General features: G+C 39.6%; 1 protein-coding gene across 1 annotated transcript in view; it reads left to right on the forward strand.

Moving 5' to 3' along the window:
* Window positions 1-764: 764 nt before the first annotated feature.
* MTPN (myotrophin) overlaps window positions 765-20,525 on the forward strand; it is a 31,262-nt gene continuing 11,501 nt past the window's right edge. The window contains exon 1 of the mRNA XM_014881593.2: window positions 765-945. Coding sequence (XP_014737079.1) covers window positions 874-945 — 72 coding nt within the window. The 5' untranslated portion in view covers window positions 765-873. The remainder of the gene's footprint in view (window positions 946-20,525) is intronic.

The raw sequence follows: 20,525 nt of genomic DNA on the forward strand, positions 1-20,525 counted from the left end.
TTCTGTGATTCACACTGGCTACAGCCACTGCAGAGCAGCTCCGCCTCCAAGAGTGTTTGGGATGCTGTTTGCCAGGGGGGATTAGGAAGAGGGGCTGCCTGTTGGCAGAAAAGCCTGAGTCACACAACAGGCTGCATGTTCCATACGCAAAACATGTGGCTTTGGAAAACAGATGCAACCGCTGAGTGCCAACATATTAATTAATCACCACATCCTTCATTCCATGTCTCCCTGCTGCTGCTTTGGAAGCATTATGATAATTATCCGCAGCTCAGAGCCTCAGGGTTTGCAGAACAGCTATTCAGACACGTGGTTCTCTCAGCGGGAACAGACTGTGAGGCCAGATCCTGCGTCCCGGCCGTGTCTGGCTGAGCTCGGCACGGCTCGGTCGCGGCGGGCCCGACCTAGGCCGTGTCTCCATGGCAACCGCGGGGACAGGGCGGGGGCGCAGGGCCCAGGGCGCATGCGCAGCCTTCCTTCCTCCCCCTCCCTTTGCCCCCGCGGTATCTCCGGGAACGCGGGACGCTGCCTTCGCGCGCATGCGCCCTGCGCCCCGTGTGCTGCCGTCCCGCGCGGGCGTCGCGGTGGATCGGGAGCCGGACGAGGCAACCGGAAGCGGAAGCACGGCTGCGCGTGAGTACAGCCGCTCCTCGGCCCAGCGGGACCGCCCGCGTTGCCTCGTGCCCGGCCCGGCCCGGCCCCGCCCCGCGCTGCCCGCGCGCCTTCCCGCGCTGTCCCGAGCCCGGCCCCGCCCCGCCCCGCCCGGCAGCCGGGGAGGGGCTCCCGCCGCCCGCGCCGCCGCCCGCGCTCCCGGCAGCTGCCGCCCGCCCCTCGTCGCCTCGCCCGCCCGCGTCCCCCTGCCCGGCGGCCGCGATGTCCGACAAGGAGTTCATGTGGGCCCTCAAAAACGGAGACTTGGATGAGGTGAAGGACTACGTGGCCAAGGTAGGAGGAGGCGGCGCGGGCAGAGGAGGGAGGGAGGAAGGAAGGAAGGAAGGGAGGGATGTGCATGCAGCCCCCAGGATGGGGCCGGGGCGGTGGTAGCCGCGGTCTGGGCGAGCACCGCCGCTCGCTGAGCTCCGTGCGGAGCTGAGGGCTCCCTTCCCCTCCTCGGGGCCTCTCGGTTCCTCAGCTTCCTCCTTCTTTCCTGCCCTCGGCCGCCCCTCGCGCATGCCAGTGGAGTTATTCCGTGTCACTACGCGAAACTTAATGGATTGACAGCTAAGATCCCGGTCCTGCCTCGCTGATCTTGTGTGGATTTGTGGCCTCGGTTTGGTTATCCTTCCACTCTGTGCCTCAGGGCTCATCCTTAATAGGATGATGTTAAGCTACCGGGTGTGCTGAGGCTTAATTCATTAATCTTCCGGGAAGTGTGCTGATATCTAGCTAGAGCGAGGGCTGCAGGAACAGCATACACCTGTGTGATGGCTGAACAGTCCTCAGGTACATGGCAGTATTTGAAAGCTTCTTTCTGTCCTCACTGAGGTTTTTGGGAAAAGTACATAAGGCCAACATTCTGCTTCAGCGAATCCTTACTGTTCAAAAATATTGTCTGGGAGTTGTTACATCACAGCAGAGGTGTATATGTAATTTACCTGTAATTATTTAGATCTCCGAACAAGTGAATGATTGTCTTTTGGAGCTTGACACATGCTGACACAATTTGTCGTGGTGATTTAAGTTCTTTCTAGTCCAGCTGTCAACTTTCAAACTTGCAGTGCTCCTGGCAAAAAGGAAAGTGTACCAGTACTTCCAGCTGCTTTAGTACAAAGTCCGATAGCTTAGCCTGAATAGTCTTCTCTGACAGTTCTAGCTAAGCTTCTGGACTTTGATGTAAAGTCGCTGTGCACTCACATGCTCTGCCTATAAAGTTCTAGGGGAAATAACTGGGAATAATGTAATTATCCTACTTCATCTATTTGCTAAAGGTTGTGTACCTGTGTCTGTGTAATAAAGTTGGGTAATACATTGGTATGTCTAATATCTTCTCAGATTTGGGGACTTGAAGAGTGTGTCAGCAGAATACTTGGGTTTTTCCTACAGCTTTTAAAGGATTTCCATGTCTAAAAAATTTTCACTGCACGTTAGTAATTATTGGATCCCTGTGTATCTTTTGCTGAGGCAGAAGCTTTAAAGCTTTGACAGTGACTGTTTTGGTTCAGTTTATGTCTACAAGTTCACTGCAGTACTAATTAGAAGGCTTTTTTTTGTATTCCCACTCTTCTGAGTGGCACTGCAACTTGTGTAGCAAGTGGATCTTATGTGATCACTCTTCATCTGCTTCAGTGCCGAGTCAGATACTTGGTTCCATCTTCTACTGAAAGAGGCTTGAGCTAGCCTGGATGCTGCTGTAGTAAAGAGGCTGTAGGCTATCATCTAATTGCACTAATGAGGCCGAAATCCTTAGAAGAGAGTTACTCACTGGGGATAGATGATTAGCGTAAAAGGAGCCTGCAATCCTTGAACACTCTTACATTGTGGAACTGCTTCTAATGTAGCCGTTGAATAAACTCTGGGCCATTTTCTGTTGGTTTGTGATCTAATTTTATTCATACTTTTCTCCCACTTGCGAGTATGTGTTGTCTTCAGTTGTTAAACAGCCTACAAGAAGTCAAATATTTTCAGTCCTTTTTGTTTCCTTGATAGAGTATGGACTAGTAAACTCTTAGGCTGGTTTCCTGTGGAAACAAAGCTTATATAAGCCAAGTTTTGACTAGTCCTCATCCTTCGTAGTGGTTTGTAAATTTTTTTGTCTAATTTTTGTAAGTTTTACAGACGTGCAGGTAGGTGGGTTTTGGGAAGGTAAACGAAATAGAGGGGGTGCTGTCAGGGGAGAAAAGAATACAAGAATGAGTTTGTTTTACTGTATGATAGGAAACGTATGTTGAGGAGGGCCAAGAAAACTCCATAAACCATCTGAATGTCGGAGAAGCCTCAGCTGGAACTTCACTTTCTCAGTTCTGAGAATAATGAAATACATAAAGACAAATCATGCTTCGGTAGTTAGAGTTCTCAGGAAAGTATCTGTCTGTGCTTTCTGACTTTCTTCTTTATCAGTTATATGGCTTCTGCTCCCTGCTACTTTCCTGCTCTAAGTATGATTTAATGTTCAGGAATTCTACTTAAATAAACTTTGCAGTGGCAGGAATTTCCTCTCCCTGTAATGGGGGAGGCAGTCATATATCTTACAGCCAGCATCTTCATAAAATTATTGCTTGTCTGTCTTCCTGAAACTTTTGTTTCCCAATTTCTCATTTGTTTTATTTCTTGTTTCCTCGTTACTTGTTTAGAAACAGTACAGCCTATTTAACTATAATCTTGTCGTTTTGCCACCAATTACCACATGAAGGTTTTCACCCCTGATTTTGTTTCATATCTGAATGGCAGTGCTTGAAGTGCTAACTAGGTGACCCTGCATGCTTTAAAAATAATAAGTGGATGTTATTAGTGGGACTGTAGAAGTTGAACTATTTTAATCAGACATTTTCTTAATTTGTGTGTAATAAGGTGTGGAGGTTCTGTCTTTGGAGTCATAACTATCTATTTTTATTTTTTTTTTATCTGAGGTTTGGCTGGTAAATACAAAGAAGAAAGAGAATGTTTCTGCCATTTCAACAGTCCTGGACAAAGAAAGGATACAGAAACAGAAGCAAGGGTCTATATTTGCATTACTTATTTTTCTACATAGGGATCTTTTATTCTCCTGAAGGTATTTTCTTCAGGAAAAAACTTTTCACATGAAGTAGATCTGAGGCGTGGCAATGAAATGCGTAGTGCCAAATGATACTGCTTTGTTGCTTAGCAGAAGAGATCTCAGTGTTCCCACTCTTCATTTGAAAGACACTGGTGGCTTCTATTTGATGAAAATATGAAAGATTATTTTTATAGTTTGAATAATCTTGTAGGAGTTCTTTCTGTTTTTGTAAGAGACATCATATTAGCATCTATATTTCTCAACTTTCAACAGTGTCAACTTTTTCTTTATGGTAAATGTAAATTTCTCCTGGAATACTGTATCTAGTGTGTTACGCTAGCAGTTAAGTACAGTGTCAGCTATTTTTATGATGACTAGATTAAAAAGTAATTTTTACTGTTTGTTTTCTTTGATGTCTTCCTTTTTAATATAGCCAGCATATGTTGGCTTCAGAGATGCCTACAGGATTCTAAGGTATTGAAGGAATTCTGCTCTCTTCCCACATACATTCACTCAAAGTTTTAAAATTCCTCAAGAAAGCAGAAACTTCCATGGGAACAGCTGAATCAAATATGCAGTTTAATGGGGGAGGAGGACCCACGCAGCTGAAAGAAATTTACCTTACTCAAGATAGGGAATATGTTAAAAAGTATTAGTTGAAGAAGAGCAAGTTATATTAAGCCTGCAGAATTTCTTAAAATGAATGGTGTTTGTTCTTTTTCCCTTTCTTTAGCCTTTTTCCCCAGTAGAATTAGATAAACTGTGCAGTTGCTTAGAAAGGACTTCTCTATCAGCATGTGCACATAGCATTTCCAATAGCAGTAGATTTCTGAGGCGAAGTACAATTTCTTTTATTCACTAGGCAAAACGTTTTTGGCAAGATAAACTTCGATTTGTAGGAGAGGCTTCAATAAATGTTCTGAAGTAATTTCATCTCCCTTAGCTTAACTGAGAATTCCCCACTTTCACGAGCTGCTTTAACACGTTACATCGTTTCCTAAACCTATCACTGCTTACAGTTAAATTTGATAAATCAACTAACCTAATACCATAAGAGAGGACAGGCAACCAAACTGGAAGCACCAGACTTTTACTGCTCAGAGGACTGGGATGCTGAAGTGATGGTAGGCTGTGAAATGGATGTTTGTAGAAAGTGGCCTAGTAGGCATTTCTGGTGTGGAGTCTTGTTTTTTTAAATAACGAAACAAACCCAAATTCTTGGAGGACCTCCAGTAACTCATCTAGACAATAGTGACCACTTGTGTTCTTGACAAAGCTGTGATACTGCAGTCGTTCAGTTCTTTAGGATATAGTGAAGTTTGAATACAAGTCTTAATAAATGCATAAAACTTGACTACTGCTAAACTATGGAGGCTAAAATAAAAGAAACTGTTTAGAAGTACCTTTTTGAAATAGAAGCAGCAATCAGGGATATAGTTAAGTGTAGTGAAAAAGAGAAACGACTTAAATATATATTCAAGAAGAAAGATTAACACGGGGTAATAAATAGCTTTTAGTTCCTGGGGGTAACCTCCGCTCTTTTCATTGTCCATTCCAATGCCTTCTACACCTTCAGTTACAAACTAAATGTAAATGAGTACTGAAATGGTTGCTGTATATGAGTAGATTGCTTGATTTACAGATGAATCATACCATGGGTACATTGAAATTCCCCTGTGTCATCATGCTGAATGCTGAAGTGCGCATTATTATTATGGCTACATTGATACCTGAATTGCCTCTGGTCAGATAACAGGTTTCCTGCACTTGAGTGACAGCCTGGAAGCCTGTCTGGATTACAGTGCAGGGTAGCTATATCTCATTAGTTTGTCCAGGAGCCTATCAGAGCTAGGCCTGACCTCGGATCTGCTGGACTGAACTTTTTCCCTGTGGGGCCTCTTAGATATCTCTGTATTGTAACTCGCTAGTGTTATGCCAGCACTTTTACTATGTGGGTTTGTCTTTTTCTGCAGATTCTAGGAGTTTGTTATTTTCCGCTTGATTACTTGATTTACACTTGATCACTCCACTTGAGTTGAGTGTGCTGAAGTGTGATTGCTAAAGATAATTTTGTTTTACTTGTAGTTCTAATTAAACTTGGTGTTCAATTTACATTTTGCAAATTTGAACATGATGACCTAAATCCTTCCTTTTATGGAACAAGAGAATTATTTGATACTGTCACCTGCCCTTAGCAGGTTCCATATTCCTAGTGGACTTAGTCTTAACAAAAATGTTAGGAATGTATTAGAAAAACTTCCAGAAAAACACAATACTGCCCCTTCTTAGTAGTGTGTACAATAAAACGAATGAGGTTGTTGAAAACCATCTCTTCAGGATATTTAATTAATTTCCCCAGTCTGATCCAAGAGAGTCTGAGGACATGTGGCAAAGAATTATTCACAGATATTAATAGTTTGTGCATCAGTTCTTAAGTAGTTTATAGGACCAGCGTGGAGTAACAAACTTGTCTGCAAACCTGGCATTGCAGTGGAATGTGTGACTCACTGATTGAATGAACAATTCAGGATTCTCAAATCTCTCCCTTTTTTGGTGAAGGTACAGATAGAAGTGATTCTTCAGCCATTTCAATTTGAAATGTAGATAGAGCTCACATCGGATGTGGTCATTTGAATGATCATGAATCTGGAACTGCTAAATGTAAATTTTCTTTGCAATGTTGTCAGGCTGTGGTGATTTTGTTCATTGAATTTGCTTCTGTGCTCTGAAAATCTTGGTGGCTTTAACATATTGCCTAAGTGATTCACAATTAACTTTGCTATCCTTAAAATCCCAAGTCAAGTACTTCCTTACTTGATTCTGTCTGGGCTGTTCTTACTACACTGACTTGTCCTGTACTTAATGGGTGCTTCCTGCAAAAAGTAGAGAGAGTTATTAAGACCAGATTGTAATAAAACATTGGATTTAATTTTTTTTTTTTTTTGCTGATGTGCTAATGTATTCCATGTACTAAGGTACTTCCTAAATTGAAAGCAAATTATATTTCTGAAATATATCCTGTTTTGTCCAAGTGTGTGGTTTACAGTATATACCTTTCTAAGTATGATAGTCCAAGTTGGGAGTATGTTATGAATAGCAAGCAGAGAATTCAGTGGTATGAGGAAGGTATTTACTTCTACCACTACTCTTCTTTCTCCCCTCCCTTATTCTAACCAAAATTTTCCCTCTTGTGTCAGTTCTATCCTTAATAAATCCTTGTTTTTCAAGCCTAGATCAGTTAGTTAACTTGGACTTCAATAAGAGGGCTTACAGGAGATGTGCTAAGCTTTCTAAAACTCCAAGAGAACATTTCTGCAGTGGTATGGATCTGTATCCATTTGGAATAATGTGTATGTGGAAGGTTTTGTTAGATGTGAAGATTGTACAGTGAATGTTGACTTGGCTACTATGGCATTGGTGACTCATGCACGCCACATAAATAAAAAATACTGAATGAGTGAATCTTGCAGCAGTGTCAAAATGCATAAATAAGGATTCCTTTGGGTAGTTCTCAACAGACCAAGCAACTTCCGTGTTCCTTTTCTGAAGGACCCTAAGCTTAGCTGGTAAGATATCAGGACTTGAAGGTCAAATATTCTATTTAAGTTCAAAGAGAACATTGTGAACTCAGGGTTCTCATTTCCAAGAATTTTTATGTCTGATCAAGAGTCAGAAGAGAAAATATAAGAAAGATGCAGAGAACCAGGAGCTGTATATGATTGTATTGCTGAAGTTGTAGGGATGCAGTTTTATGTGAACCATCAGTTTTTGGCATGTTTTTATGGCTTTATGTTTATGCTTGTTTGAACTTCTGAATATGTGTCCACACAAAAGTGTGAGCAAAGTTACTTCTTTCTATCTAATTTGCCCTTTTCTCAAATTGAAGGTTTTTATTAAATTATTCCTAATTTTTCTTCCCCTCCATAGCAAAATGAATGTTGAATTTCCAAGTACGATTCTGTGGAAAGAAGTAATTGTCATTTCTGTAGACAGATCTATTGCTAGGACAAAAGCATGAGCTGGAATTAATAAGTGCTAATAACTGACCAGTTGGTTATACAACAGTTGTTCTTCTTACAAATTGCAGTTTCAGCAATTTTGAACAATTAGATGTTTTTCTGCTTTAGCTCATGATGAGGAGAGATAGATATAAATCAGCACAGCTCATATTAAAGTGAGTTTAAAACTTTTATTGGATGCTGTGTATGAGATTAACTTTTTTTTTATAGTATACTGGTGTTAAAGCCTGTGTTAATTGTGACCAGTGATGGCAAATTCTACAATTACAGGCCACAGATGGGGAGGGAAACAATACTTTTATTTAAATGGTTAAGGAACTGCTATCTAGTGTTGCTATTTTGACTTGGAATGCAATCAGTACTAATAAGTCCTCTTGAACAAGCTATAGTTCTTGTCTTAATTCTCTGGTTGGAATGTACTTGTTGTGTGTGTTTTGTGAGGTTTTTTGTTGTTGTTTTGTTTTGTTTTTTGTTTTGGTTTTTTTCTCTTTTTAATGAAAACTGGGGTATCAAATAATTTTTTTTTTTCCCAAAAGCAACTGAAATCCTGATGAGGGATAGCAGGAAGAAAGAAAAATATGGTCTTGAAAACTCATAATGCACATGAATATGGCTTTGAAGTAGCTTGGGAGACTTGGGATTTGGTACTTTTAGCACTTCTGCCCATTTTTACGTCTTTATTAGTATTTCTTAGTGTAATTCTGTAGCTCACTTCAGATACATTGTCTGCCAAGGGCATTGTGTTTCTTCAAAGACAGAATTTTTATGTCTCTTGCTGCATCAAGAATTAGAGTATGGTCTGCAGTTTCGTCTTTGTTTACAGACATTGCTGCCTTCCTCAGTGGTTACAGGCCGGAAGAGAAATGGTGAAATCCTTTCACTTAGCCTTCAGCTACACTTTGGAAATCAAAGAGAGTAATTGCAGGCTGTGGTTAATAAGCTGAGCAGGCAAATATCACTAGATAGGTGTTCTGGAAGCTGCCCTGTCACACTTTCAGCCAAAGTTCAGAGGATGTTCTGAGTCAGTTTATACAACAAAACTGTGTGCTCAAAGTTTCTGATGAGCTAAGGTCAAGTCTTGATAATTATTGTTGAATGACTGATACTTTCGTTTCCCAAACTCCTGTCATTTATGAACTTGCTTTTTAACACATTTGTGACCTATAAATTAGTGATTACCTTCAAGCAGGAAAGATGAGCTCTTAGGCCATTTGAGACAATAGATGTAGAGAGCTGTCCATAGAATAGTTACCATCAGCATCTGTCATTTAAACTGATTCGTTAATGGCACTATGAAAGTAGATACCGTAGGCAATAAATGTTTAAAAAGTATTTTTCTGTTTGTTCAAAAATACTTCCAGAGCTTGATTCAGGTAATGCAACTGAAAGTAGAAGATTTCAAGTCAGATAAGAAAGAGGTCAGGAGAGTTCTGTGAGGTGAGATCTGCATTTCTGTATATGCTCTGTATTAAGAAAAACCAAACAAACCCACAAAAAAACCTCACAGTATCCTTTGTACTCAAGTGAGGCATTTGTGAGAAGTTTTATTTCTTGGATTGCTGAATTTCCAGTAACTTCAGTAATGCTATTAACTGTTTCTTGGCTGAAGTCATGGATATTTAGCATGGTTTAAAAAACTTTAATTTGTCTTGTGATAAAAAGAGTAATTGTTATTTAAATTTGTCTTGGGCATAATGACAGTAAATACAATTACTTTCAAAATAGGGTCCTCTAATTTAGAGTATAACATGAAATACAGTCTTTAGTTCCATTTCTGTGAAAAGTTAGTAGACTGTATTTACTAAGGCATTTCAGCAGTAATTCCTGGAAATCTGGAGAAAATAGCTTAACTTTTGTAGGTGGATTATTTCCAACTTAAAAGTGCAATACCAATATTTATAAGTTTTAGTGAAAGTATAACAGTGAAGCTGAATATTCAGAGTGTGTATATCGGTTCAGGGAGCCATTATGAAGTTGTTAATGCATATGTCTTTAAGTATACATTGCTTAGAAAGCAGTGTTTACTTTAAGGATGCAAAAATACCTTTTCTGATTGAGTTTTTTTTGCTTCTGTGGCTTTTTTGGTTTTTTTTGCATGAGACCAATTGCCGACTGCTTCATCGTGTCAACAAAACTGCATTAAGGCACAAAACCTCTAGAACTCATTAATGCTGCTTTTGACATTTCATATAAAGATATGCATTGCTGAATGAAGAAAATGTGAATTCAATGTGCGCAGGAAAATAATGCCTGTTAATCTTATAGGAAAACGTATTTAGATGCTAAGCTTCACTGCTTTGGTTTTGATAGAACACTGGGTTTTGCCTTGGGACATATATTTTGTTCAGTTTCTGGGGAAGTAATTCCTGCTTATGGTCCTTATTAAGCCCCAGTTAAAGCACTTAAATTCAGGGGGTTTTTAACCATAGCAATAATCTTTGGGAGATACACTTATGTTCCTGTTTATTCTCTCATACTTTTCTGATACAGTACAACTTGAGCTTTGAGAATTCACATTTCACATTCACTGTTGCGGGGTGGTTTTTTTTTAATTATTGTGTCTTTATATCATGCAGAGAATTCAAAATATCAAGCTGGCACCTATTGAAACTGAAACCCAGTAGCTGGTGCTGTGTGTTTGCCTCAAAGGAAGATATCTACTTCCTGTTCATTCCTTGGACAAACATGTACTGGGCAGTTTAATACAGGACTTGATGTGAGCTTCTTCCAGAAACTGAAAGTGTTTTAATTGGGATTTAATAACTCAATACAGAATGTGTGGTAATGGCTGGGATCCTTTGCTCAGCTGCTTAACTTTTGGAGCAATTTCTGACCTGTTAAGCTTGAGAAAAAAAATTCTTTTTTTGCAGGAGCAGGTGTTGTTTTGTAGATTTTTCTGTTTTCATTGTGTAGTCTGTTGTCAGTTTGCTCAAGTCTCATCATGAATTATTGAGGCTGATTTACTGCTCTGATTCCTGGTTTATGTATGGTTGATGGCTCCTGTTTGATAGTCATCTGGAATATCTTGTACTTAGTATAACCTTAGAAGTAGGCATCATCCAAATCACATAATCGAAAATGTAGTGGGAAAACACGGAATCTGGCCAATCACTTCTGGAATAAAAAGTACAACCCTTTCAGGCCAGCTCAGTGTTGCGTATGAAAATGGACACTGCACTGTGTTCAGTAGATGCAGTATTTAACACCTTTTTATAGTGAACATCAGGTTTATGTAAACTTAAGGTTTAAGTCATTGGATTGATCTGCATTTCTTTAGAATTAACGGTTAAAGGCTTTTACTAATGTTTGTGCCCCCTGTATCAGGGCTGACAGGTGAGTCCTGATGCTATAATTAAAGCATTTTAACTTTAATTCTGAATTCTAACAGTCTTTCGAAGCAGAGGCAGTTTGGAAACTGTCTGATCATTGGCTGTTTCAATTCGTGATCCAGAATATTTTGTGCACTAACATTGATCAGTTAAAGATAAATCTGAACAGACAGTAATGATACCTTTGTCTGCAACAGCTTAGTCTGTTCTGTAACTAGTTGGTGCCATTACTCTGAGCTGTTGCCTAACTAAGAAACAAACTTATAAATGGAAGTTTTGGACCAAACTTGTAAATGGAGATTCATAGGAGCTAAGAGAAGCTGCACAACTGGGCCCTTCATTCCTGTTTCATCCCTTGGTAGTGCAATTAGTGAGTGAGTTATTTCTCACTCAAGTCTTGCATAGATGAAGGATTTTGGGGAGGAGAGAACAACTGTTTTCAATAACACATGTGTTTGGCATATCTTTGAAGCTGGGATTGTAGCACGAGCTTCTAGAAGCTGTAGCTAGGAAATGGTTCATTACTTTTCTACAGAACAACTCGTATCAGGTTTGTTTGTCTCACAAAATGCTGATACAACTGAAGCACAGATGGCTCAGTAGTTCAGTTTATTTAGCAGTTGTTTCTGGAATTGTATTTGTTTGACTGAGACAAAGGACTTCAGATTGCATTTGATTATGGTGGATAAGCTAGATACTTGCTTACCACCACCAAAACCTGAAAAGTATGCTTGTTAAGCATCTTTTTGTTGGCTTAAGCCAAAATAATTGTAGCAGTGCTTTAAAAGCTTTGCAGAGTTACTTTAGATACCATATCAAGACAGGCAAAATTCATCATCAGGTTCATAATTAATTTTCTTAAATTTTACAAACCAAATATTGGTGTTATTATTAGCAATTAAGGCTTTTCCTAAAGTAGAGAATTGCAAAGTAGATATCCGTCTTTTACATGGACATCTACATCTATCTGCTCTGGTTGTAGAACTTGCTGCAAAATGCCAGCTGGAGGGACACACGCTCTCCTCAGAACAGAAACCCCTTTTTGATAAACTTTTGAGGGTCTGTTGTGCTGAAATGTTTTGAGTAGCCTTCTTTTCATATTTTTAAAAACAGAAGCTCAGTTGGATGTTGCAGGCTAAACTAATAGCAAATACCAGAAGTGAATCCAGAAAAATAATGAAAATTTGATACCCATACCTGCACCCTCTTCCGCAGGGATTTAACTTTCTGTATTCAAGTTCCCTTCTCAACATCTGTTAATTTGGATTTGGTTTTTGATCACTATCTCTACAGGATTTCTTGTGGATGTTTTTGCTATTTCTGTTTGTTCAGTAAGATGTGATAAGGGGGAGGTGTAAAATCAACTCGTCCCATATATTTCCCAAAGCATACAGGGTAGAAAGAAGACATCTGGGAGAAAATTCCTTTTTGCTTCAAGTTATAAAATTTAGAGGACAGGGAATGAAATACGCAAAAGAGTTGAAAATACCTGTGTGGATAAGCAAATAAATAATGGGTAGGTAGGCTTAGCTAATGCAGTCACTCTCAGCTGTTAAACAAAAAAACAACCAACTTCTAGTTTTCTGAAATTCTCCAAGTGAAAAGTGGTTATCCTACACAGTAAATGTAGGTCATTTGCTTCAGTTGTCTGCAAACAACTGTAGTCCACTCAGGCTGCAGTTGGAGAGCTCCTGGAATGGTCGGAATATGCTGAACCACTAAGCAGCAACAGCAGTTGTCTCTGTGCAGGCTGAATGAGGCCGGGTTACACTGATATTTTTGGATGGACTGAAACTAAGTAATTTTTTAAAATATAGGTGATTCACATGAAACTTTCAATCTGGCACAAAATTCTTGCAGTTGCTGTTGGAAGCTGCCTACTTGCAGTTACAATGAGTTGATTTCCTTGGCTCTGGCAGGATCTTATTGCAGGTTTTTAACTGAAGAAATCTGCTTCAAAATCATAAACAATTCACAGTTTACAACATTAATCTTTTTACTTCCCTTTCTGCTCTTTGAGCTAAACCCAGACTTTGAGTTACTAGTTATTTCACCAGCTTCCGCTCTTGCTCTTAATTTGAATATTAATGACTGTTAGTGAAACATGGTCATTTTTCTTTTGTACCAGAAGATAGAGACAAGAAAACTTGAGACTCAGACTTGTGAGCAGAAATTATGAAATACTGTTGCTTCTTCTTAGGCCTCCTGCATTGTTTCAGTAGTTTTTTCAATAAAACAGCTTGAGTGGAAATGTGAAATTTACCTTTTCCATTTGCTCTGCCCAGTTCTTTGGTCTGCGGTCCCTGAGGTATCGTATGTCAACAGTGTTTTCCATTTATGGGAAAAAAAATGTACAGATGTTTAAATGATACCTTGCACTGACTTGTTTTGAGCTGGTCATTTGAATTGTTCTTGCTCTTAGTTAAAACAGATGGGAATGTGAAAACAGCACATTGGACTAGTTATGATGAAATACACAAAAGCTTACATAGATTATTTTCTTGGCTAAAATACTGGACCGCTGGCTTCATTACCTTCAGATTTGTATTAGGGCAGATGATGTTAGGATCTGTCTGCTGTATCAGTGCAAAGCTGTGCCAGTTCCTGTCATAGACACAAATATTTAACCTCTCTACCCAGCAAAAACTGCTTCAGGCTGGTGCTCATTTCCGTTACCATAACGAAATATTTAAAGGAAATTTTATAACCAGCTTGGAAGAAGAAATGAATATATTATCTCTGCTAGTCAAAGGTTTTTAGAGTTAATTTGACACTTGAAAACAAGAAATAATTTTTTTAGAAACACCATGATATGGATTTGGTAATTCATACTTAATGTCTTTACCTATTGGTAATCTCCAGGGACCTGTGAAAATGCTAGCATGGATTTTGGTTAGCTAAATCAGTTTGCCTTGGCAAGAATGAAAACTACTCATCAAAGCCAGTGCTGCTTTTTAGACCCTGAGACTCTTCCTGGGGTGAGGGCAAAAGTTGAACTACAGCACTGCTCAAAAGATCGGATGGAATGTTGTGGGATTACTGAAGTGAAGGCCTAAAGGGCAGACGGGGTGACTACTTTTGTATAGCAAGCTGAGTTGTTAGGACCTGGTGTCCTACAATGCTGTTAGATTTCTTCAACATATTTTATAAAAATTCATATCTTGGGTTTGTGGGTATGTTTCATTCCAGTTTGCAGTTAAGGTTGGCAGTGCATTAATCACTGCTTTAGATGAGAACAAGAGTTTACAGAGTGGCATCCATACAGAACCACTCCAGAGGCAGACTGAGGAGTAGGAAAGCCCTCTTGTTCAGGTCATATGGGAAATCTAGTACTCCTGCACATAAGCCCAAGGATTGTTTCAATAGTGATACAATTCCAATAGTCAGAAAACTGGGGTAGTAGCAGTTGAGTTTTCATTAGTAAAACTCAGCCTACTGTGTTGGCTTTTTGTGTTTGAACTCATAATACTCAATTTTAGTTCTTCTCAAGTCTTCAAAGTTAATGGAAAAACAGAGTATTTGAGCTTCCAGTTCTGTGTTTGAACAACTGATTTGTGAAAGAAGAATTCAGAGGAGGAAAGCTATATAAAGTTCTTTTTCTATGATGAAAGATCAGATTGCCCTTTTTTGTGCTATTTCATGGAATCATAGAATGGTTTGGGTTGAAAAGAACTTAAAACATAATTTAGTTCCAACCTCCCTGCTGTGGACACAGACACCTTCTGCTATTCCAGGTTGCTCAGAGCTCCAGTCTCCCTGGCCCTGAAAATTAACAGGGATGGGGCATCCACAGCCTCTCTGGGCAAACTGCTCTGATGCCTCACCACCCTCTCAGTAAAGAATTTTGTCCATTTTGTCCTAATATCTTATCTAAATGTTTCCCAGAGCTGAACACAGCAATCCAGATGAGTGAAGAGGGGTAGAATTGACCTGCTGACCCCATGGCTTTAGGTCCATTCCATGGTACATTTGGCTCTCAGGGCTGCAAGCACTCTTTGCTGAGACATACTGAAGCTTCTCATCCACCAACATCCCCAAGTCCTTCTCCCCAGGGCAGGTCTTGATCCAGTCTCTCCCCAGACTGTACCTGTGCTTAGCTGTACTTGTGTGTTTGATTACAAATAAAATGTTACTGCAGCCTCTCTGAAGTGAAGAAGCTCAAGATCCTTCAGGGGCCTTTCTTTAGAACCTGGAACTCTTTTACGTGAGAGCAGGAGAAATGCTGAGTGTTTTTCAATGCTGCAGCCTGCATCCCATGTCACATATTTTGAGGAATCTATAATACTCAGAGTTACTGAGAAAGCAAAATGGTCCACTGGAAGGAATCTAGAAACCTTGTCCAAATATGCAGAGATGGAGGAGGTATGACAGCTCGAGTTCAGTTGTAGTTAGGTGTTGTGGTTGGCGTTCTTGTTGAGGTGAAACAGGAATGGCCTTTCCGAAGGTTTCACAGAGATGTTTATTTCAGCCACGCGTGTGCACAGTCCCGGAATTCAGAGGCAAAGGCAATGGTCTGGGGCTTTGTGTTAAATACATGGGAGTTTTAAAAGAGTGTGGTTAGAGTGTAGAGGCCAACAGGGAACCATGGTGGGAGTGACTAAAAGGCTGACAGACAGAGAGAGGGCAGGGGGCTGTCCCCAAGGAACAGAACAAGGGTTGTCTTGACCTGGTAGAACAGGATTTGTTATCAAAAGGAGATAACTGAGGCTTCTCCTATCTTTTTAACTGGGAGTGCTTTTCAAGGTCTCCACAGTTAGGAATCTGGAAGGCATAGGAAGATCTGTACCAACTGCTTTATGAAGCAAAGGCCTATTGAAAAGAATATAAAAGCTTTTTTGCCTCTATTTTTATTGGTAGGTGAAGGATGTACAAGTTGATGCTGTTAGAATTGTGGTAGCTTGATTTTTTGGGTTTTGTTTGTTTTTTGGAGGGTTTTTTCCTTTTAGGAAGATGAAGGGAAGATTTTATAATTATCTTTCTATACAAAGGGCAGGATATAGAGAAGTTTGCTAAGTTGTGCATAGTGAAAGTATAAGAAACAACAGTTCCAGTTGAAATGCAAAAAGTTCTGAATGGGTGTAAGAGCAAAAATACTTCCCTGTGAGGATGATCACATCCTGGGAAGGGCTTATGCCTGGAGACCTTTTGTAATCCTCAGTCCTTGGAGCTCTGTGGAACTCAGCTGAGCAGCCTGGTCTCATTGGACCTACTTGGCGCAAATGTTAGGCTGCATAACCTCTAGAGTTGCCTTTCAGCCTTAAATAGCCTGTAATGTTATGAGTCACTAGACTGACAAGCTTGTAGAATTAAACTCTCCTTATATTTTTAGATTATTAGTCAGATTTCATGAAGTATGGTATTTGAATTTTTCCTCATTGCCACCAGTGTTTATGACCCAGTGTTTATGGATTAGCTATATAAAAAACATCAGCTTGTTTTTACTGTTTGAGTAAGGACTGAAGTTTGTGCTTGACTTACAATATTTTTAAGTTCATAGTTTTTAGAATGATTGACCTTGTGTGTACAAAATGGGTGGGGTTTTTTTCAGTTGTTTCTGCTGTATTGTTTTTAGAGCTTGTCAGTCAAGGTATTTACATCTTCAGAGCTAGAGAGGTAACTTTTGATTAGATGACATGTGGTCCCAGTAAACACTTAAACTCTATGAACAAACAACTGAAACAAACGCAGACTAAGCAGTAATGTATATTGGCTTAAGTACTTAAAATTCAACGATTTTGAGAATTTAAGTAGAATGGCAAAAATAACTAATGTATTTTCATCTTTAGAATACTTACATGGTATTTGTGGATTTTTGAGCCCTGGGGGAGTGGGCTTGTGGTTTTTTTTTTGGTTTTTTTTTTGTTTTTTTTAATTCTTTCCAGGTGATGAATGAAACTGGAGAAAGTTATAGTGGAAAATGATGGAAAGGGTGTGAGCAGACTCATTCTGAGAAAATGAAACAGTGTTTGGGGAAGATTAAGACATAATCAGTTCATCCATACCCCCCACATAACCACTGTGGAAGTGCAAGATTGTTTTCTAAACTGTTTGGGTATATGGATAATAATTTTTTCTACAGGTGTGATTTATCCAAGCTTGCTCTTCTTTCAGAAGACTAGGGAATATATAGTTCTTAAGTGATCTCAGTTTATATATGTTCCACTTCAAAACATAGAACTTACTATTTCAGGCACTTAGTTTGTTTTAAAAACTAAAACTTAGTTACATTGGAGGGAAGGATTTCATTCAGTGGATACCAGTATAATTTCTGTTATAGTAAAACATGTCTTGATAATCTCTTTGAATGTTTAAAAACAAATGATACAACCAGCATAAACAAAGGGGAAAATAGTAAATATGAAGTTTTTGGAAGCAGTATTTTCAATGTGCAGCAAAATAGTAAAAATATCTCGTCCATGGGACTTAAACTTTTCTCTATAGAAAGAGGATTTTTGCTCTTTCCCACTGAGACAGCAATGATTAAGTTGTTGCTATATGTAAAATGTCAAAGTTATCTAATACACTGTAAGGGTGGCTATCCCTTGTATGCAAAGAGATGGAAGTAATGCAACAGACAGTACAGTGAGTTATTTTTTTTCCTAGAGTAATGAAGACAGGAATTGCACAGTAGCTCCTGAAACTCTTCCCTGCACTCTAAAGAGATCACTACATGGAATCTTCCTTCATTAAAACTGAAAAGAAAGGAACACATGGAAAGGGGAAATGCGGTTATTTTTGCATGACAGGATAAGTACGGATGGGGATATGGAGTTGCTTCTAAATCTGAAAGAGCATTTTAATGCCACAAGTACTACAAGCACTGCTCTACTAATACAGTTAACCTATGCAGTAGGGTTTAATGAAGCCACAATTGTCAGTTTCTATTCCTGTGGTAGAACTGCAGTGTAAATCCCAGCTACTAATTGCTGGTGTGTTCAGGTGCTAAGTTATGCAACAGATGAAAGGAATGGTCAAATAAATTCTCACACAGATTAGTTCCTTCACTGGATTCATCATTCAGCCTCTAATTCTGGTACAGGGGTGGAAAGGGTCAAACTTTGGCTGGAAGTAGCAAAGTTGTTGCTGCCACACAGGAGAAAAGTTGGTGCTAAAGTGAAGAGTACGCCGTGAAATTTGTAGTCTGGCAGTAATGTTCGATAATAACCCTTCTGACAAACCACAGTGTTCATGTGAACACCTGGCTCAGGTTTGGTTTCAGTTCCTGAGCCACTGCAAAATAAGCCTGTGCTTGAAGCACCTGGAGTGTGCTGTAGGGGTGCTAGAATGAGGTTAAACTTGAGTTTAGCTCATTTGGCTCTAAGTGTTGATGTTCTGAAACTGACAGGAGCTGGGAAAAGAGGGAGTTAGCAGATAAAGGGAGACCAAGGCAGGCATGGAATACAGCCTTGTGTAATAAAGGCTACAGAAAGGCAGGGGCTGTTGAAGGATGGATTCAGTTTGATGTGGTTAAATAATCTCCGTGGAATATAATGAGCTTTAGAACTTGTACTTTATGACTAAACTTGTTCATCCAACATTTTCATGGAGCTGATGTCATAGCATGCATTAGGGACAAAGCCAGCAAACTCTGGTTCATTCTTTTAACAAGGAAAAGAAAAAGGAATTAAATTTGGCACAACTTATTCAGGGTAGCTGTTAAGATACAGATCCTTCCAGATTACTCTGGGACATCCATCCAGGTGTACAGGAGGGCTTGGTTGTCAGGGCCTACTCTCTAAGCTTGGGAAAAAAAGAGGGGGAGCATAAAAAGTGGAATTGGGGGTGGGTACCCAAGGAGAACATAGGCATTTTCCCAGGGTGTGCAGGGATGAAACTAAAAAACCCAAAGCCTTGACTAGAGCTAAGCTGGAAAAGGATATGAGATATAACAAGGGGTTTTGTGTAGGTATATTGGCAAGAGAAGGTAAAGCAAGGAAAATGTGTGAGAGAGAGGGTAATGAAAGAATTAAGTTCAAGAGTAACTTCTTTTGACAGTATTCACTTAAGAAATTAGTTAGAACAGATCTTTTTATACATTAAATTGCTCCAATTGCATCTAGTGGGTGATAGTTGCATTCATAGGATGCTCTAATGAATCCTACTTTTAGTTACTTAAAAAGCAAAGTTCTTAAAGGTACTTGGAAGTGAGTTTCCAGTTTTTGTTTTCCTGTCCTTCAGTAAAAAGTTGATAGCCATGTTTCAACTGACATTGATACTTAAAGACCTAATTGAATGTTCTTCTGCTAGCCATTTTAGTTGAAATAGGGTATAACAGTCTTCTTTTATGTCGTCTTGTTTAGTAATTGGAGATTCACAGAGGCTTTTCTTTACCCATAATCAGATTTTAATAGAGAGGATTAAAGCAGATACCTTGGAACTGCTGTTTCTGATGTTTCATGGCCTGAACGGGTTTTTAATGTTACTGCATGGCTGGTGCCCTGGGCCTTTGATCTGAAAAGAAAAATGTTACTGATGTGATTTAAGCCAGACTTAGCCTTAAATGGCTGACTGAGTAAACTCAATGTATTCTGGAAGGTCATTAAAGAGGTGGTTATGTCTTTTCTTTTGCATGGGCAAATTACTTTTTGGAGCTGTGCACATATATTTGCATCATTGTTAGTGGATTTGTGGGTCTACTCTAGAAAGTGAAAATAAATAATCTTTCAGGAGAAGCATGACCTATGACTGAAGCTTTGTTTTATTTTGAGGGTGATACTATTCCTTGATCTTGGCTTAATTGTGTCTTCTCCAAATACACAAGTTAACCTCCTTCCTGCTCTGTTAGATTCTAGAAGATGGCAGAAGTCCCATAAAACTTCCTTGAAGAATCATGCTGTCACCTTTGGTCTAGTGCACAGAAGATTTTACTCCTGTGTGTGTAAAGGAAGAACTGTGCTCCATTTTGTCAGTTCATGTGGATTCTGACCATGTGCCTCTGCAGGGGATGGTGATTTTTAATGTCAACCTTCAGCAGCTTAGTTTCAACCCACCAATATATTGGTTACTTTGCTGTCTCAGAGTTCTGTATTGAGAATCATCACCTCATAAGATTACTGATACCCAAATTCATAACATTTATTTTGGCATGTTTGACCAGTATTACTCAAAACCACAGTATATTTGGAAAACTTTATGCAGAGGTAACGTTTTTTTGTGTCTTTACTTGTGTGCTCTTTCCTGAACCAGCCTGTGACAGGGCTTGAGAGACCACTTTGTCTCCTTGTGTTGGCATAATTAGCCACACCTTAGCCAGAGCTGTCCCATTTATGAGGCTGGGGCTCAAGTCTTTATCTTATGCTTAAAGATTTAGTTCCAACCTCCTTGCATGAATAGGGGCACCTTCCATTAGGCCAGGTTGCTCAAAACCCTATCCAGCCTGGCCCTGAGCAGGGGTATTGGGACTTGATATTTAAGGCAACTTCAGTATGTACTCCTGTACTGTGTAACATGCACATTATAAAATATACCCCAAAAATGGTAATT

The sequence above is a fragment of the Sturnus vulgaris genome, chromosome 5 (assembly GCF_052056855.1).
Source record: "Sturnus vulgaris isolate bStuVul1 chromosome 5, bStuVul1.hap1, whole genome shotgun sequence".
Taxonomy (NCBI): domain Eukaryota; kingdom Metazoa; phylum Chordata; class Aves; order Passeriformes; family Sturnidae; genus Sturnus; species Sturnus vulgaris.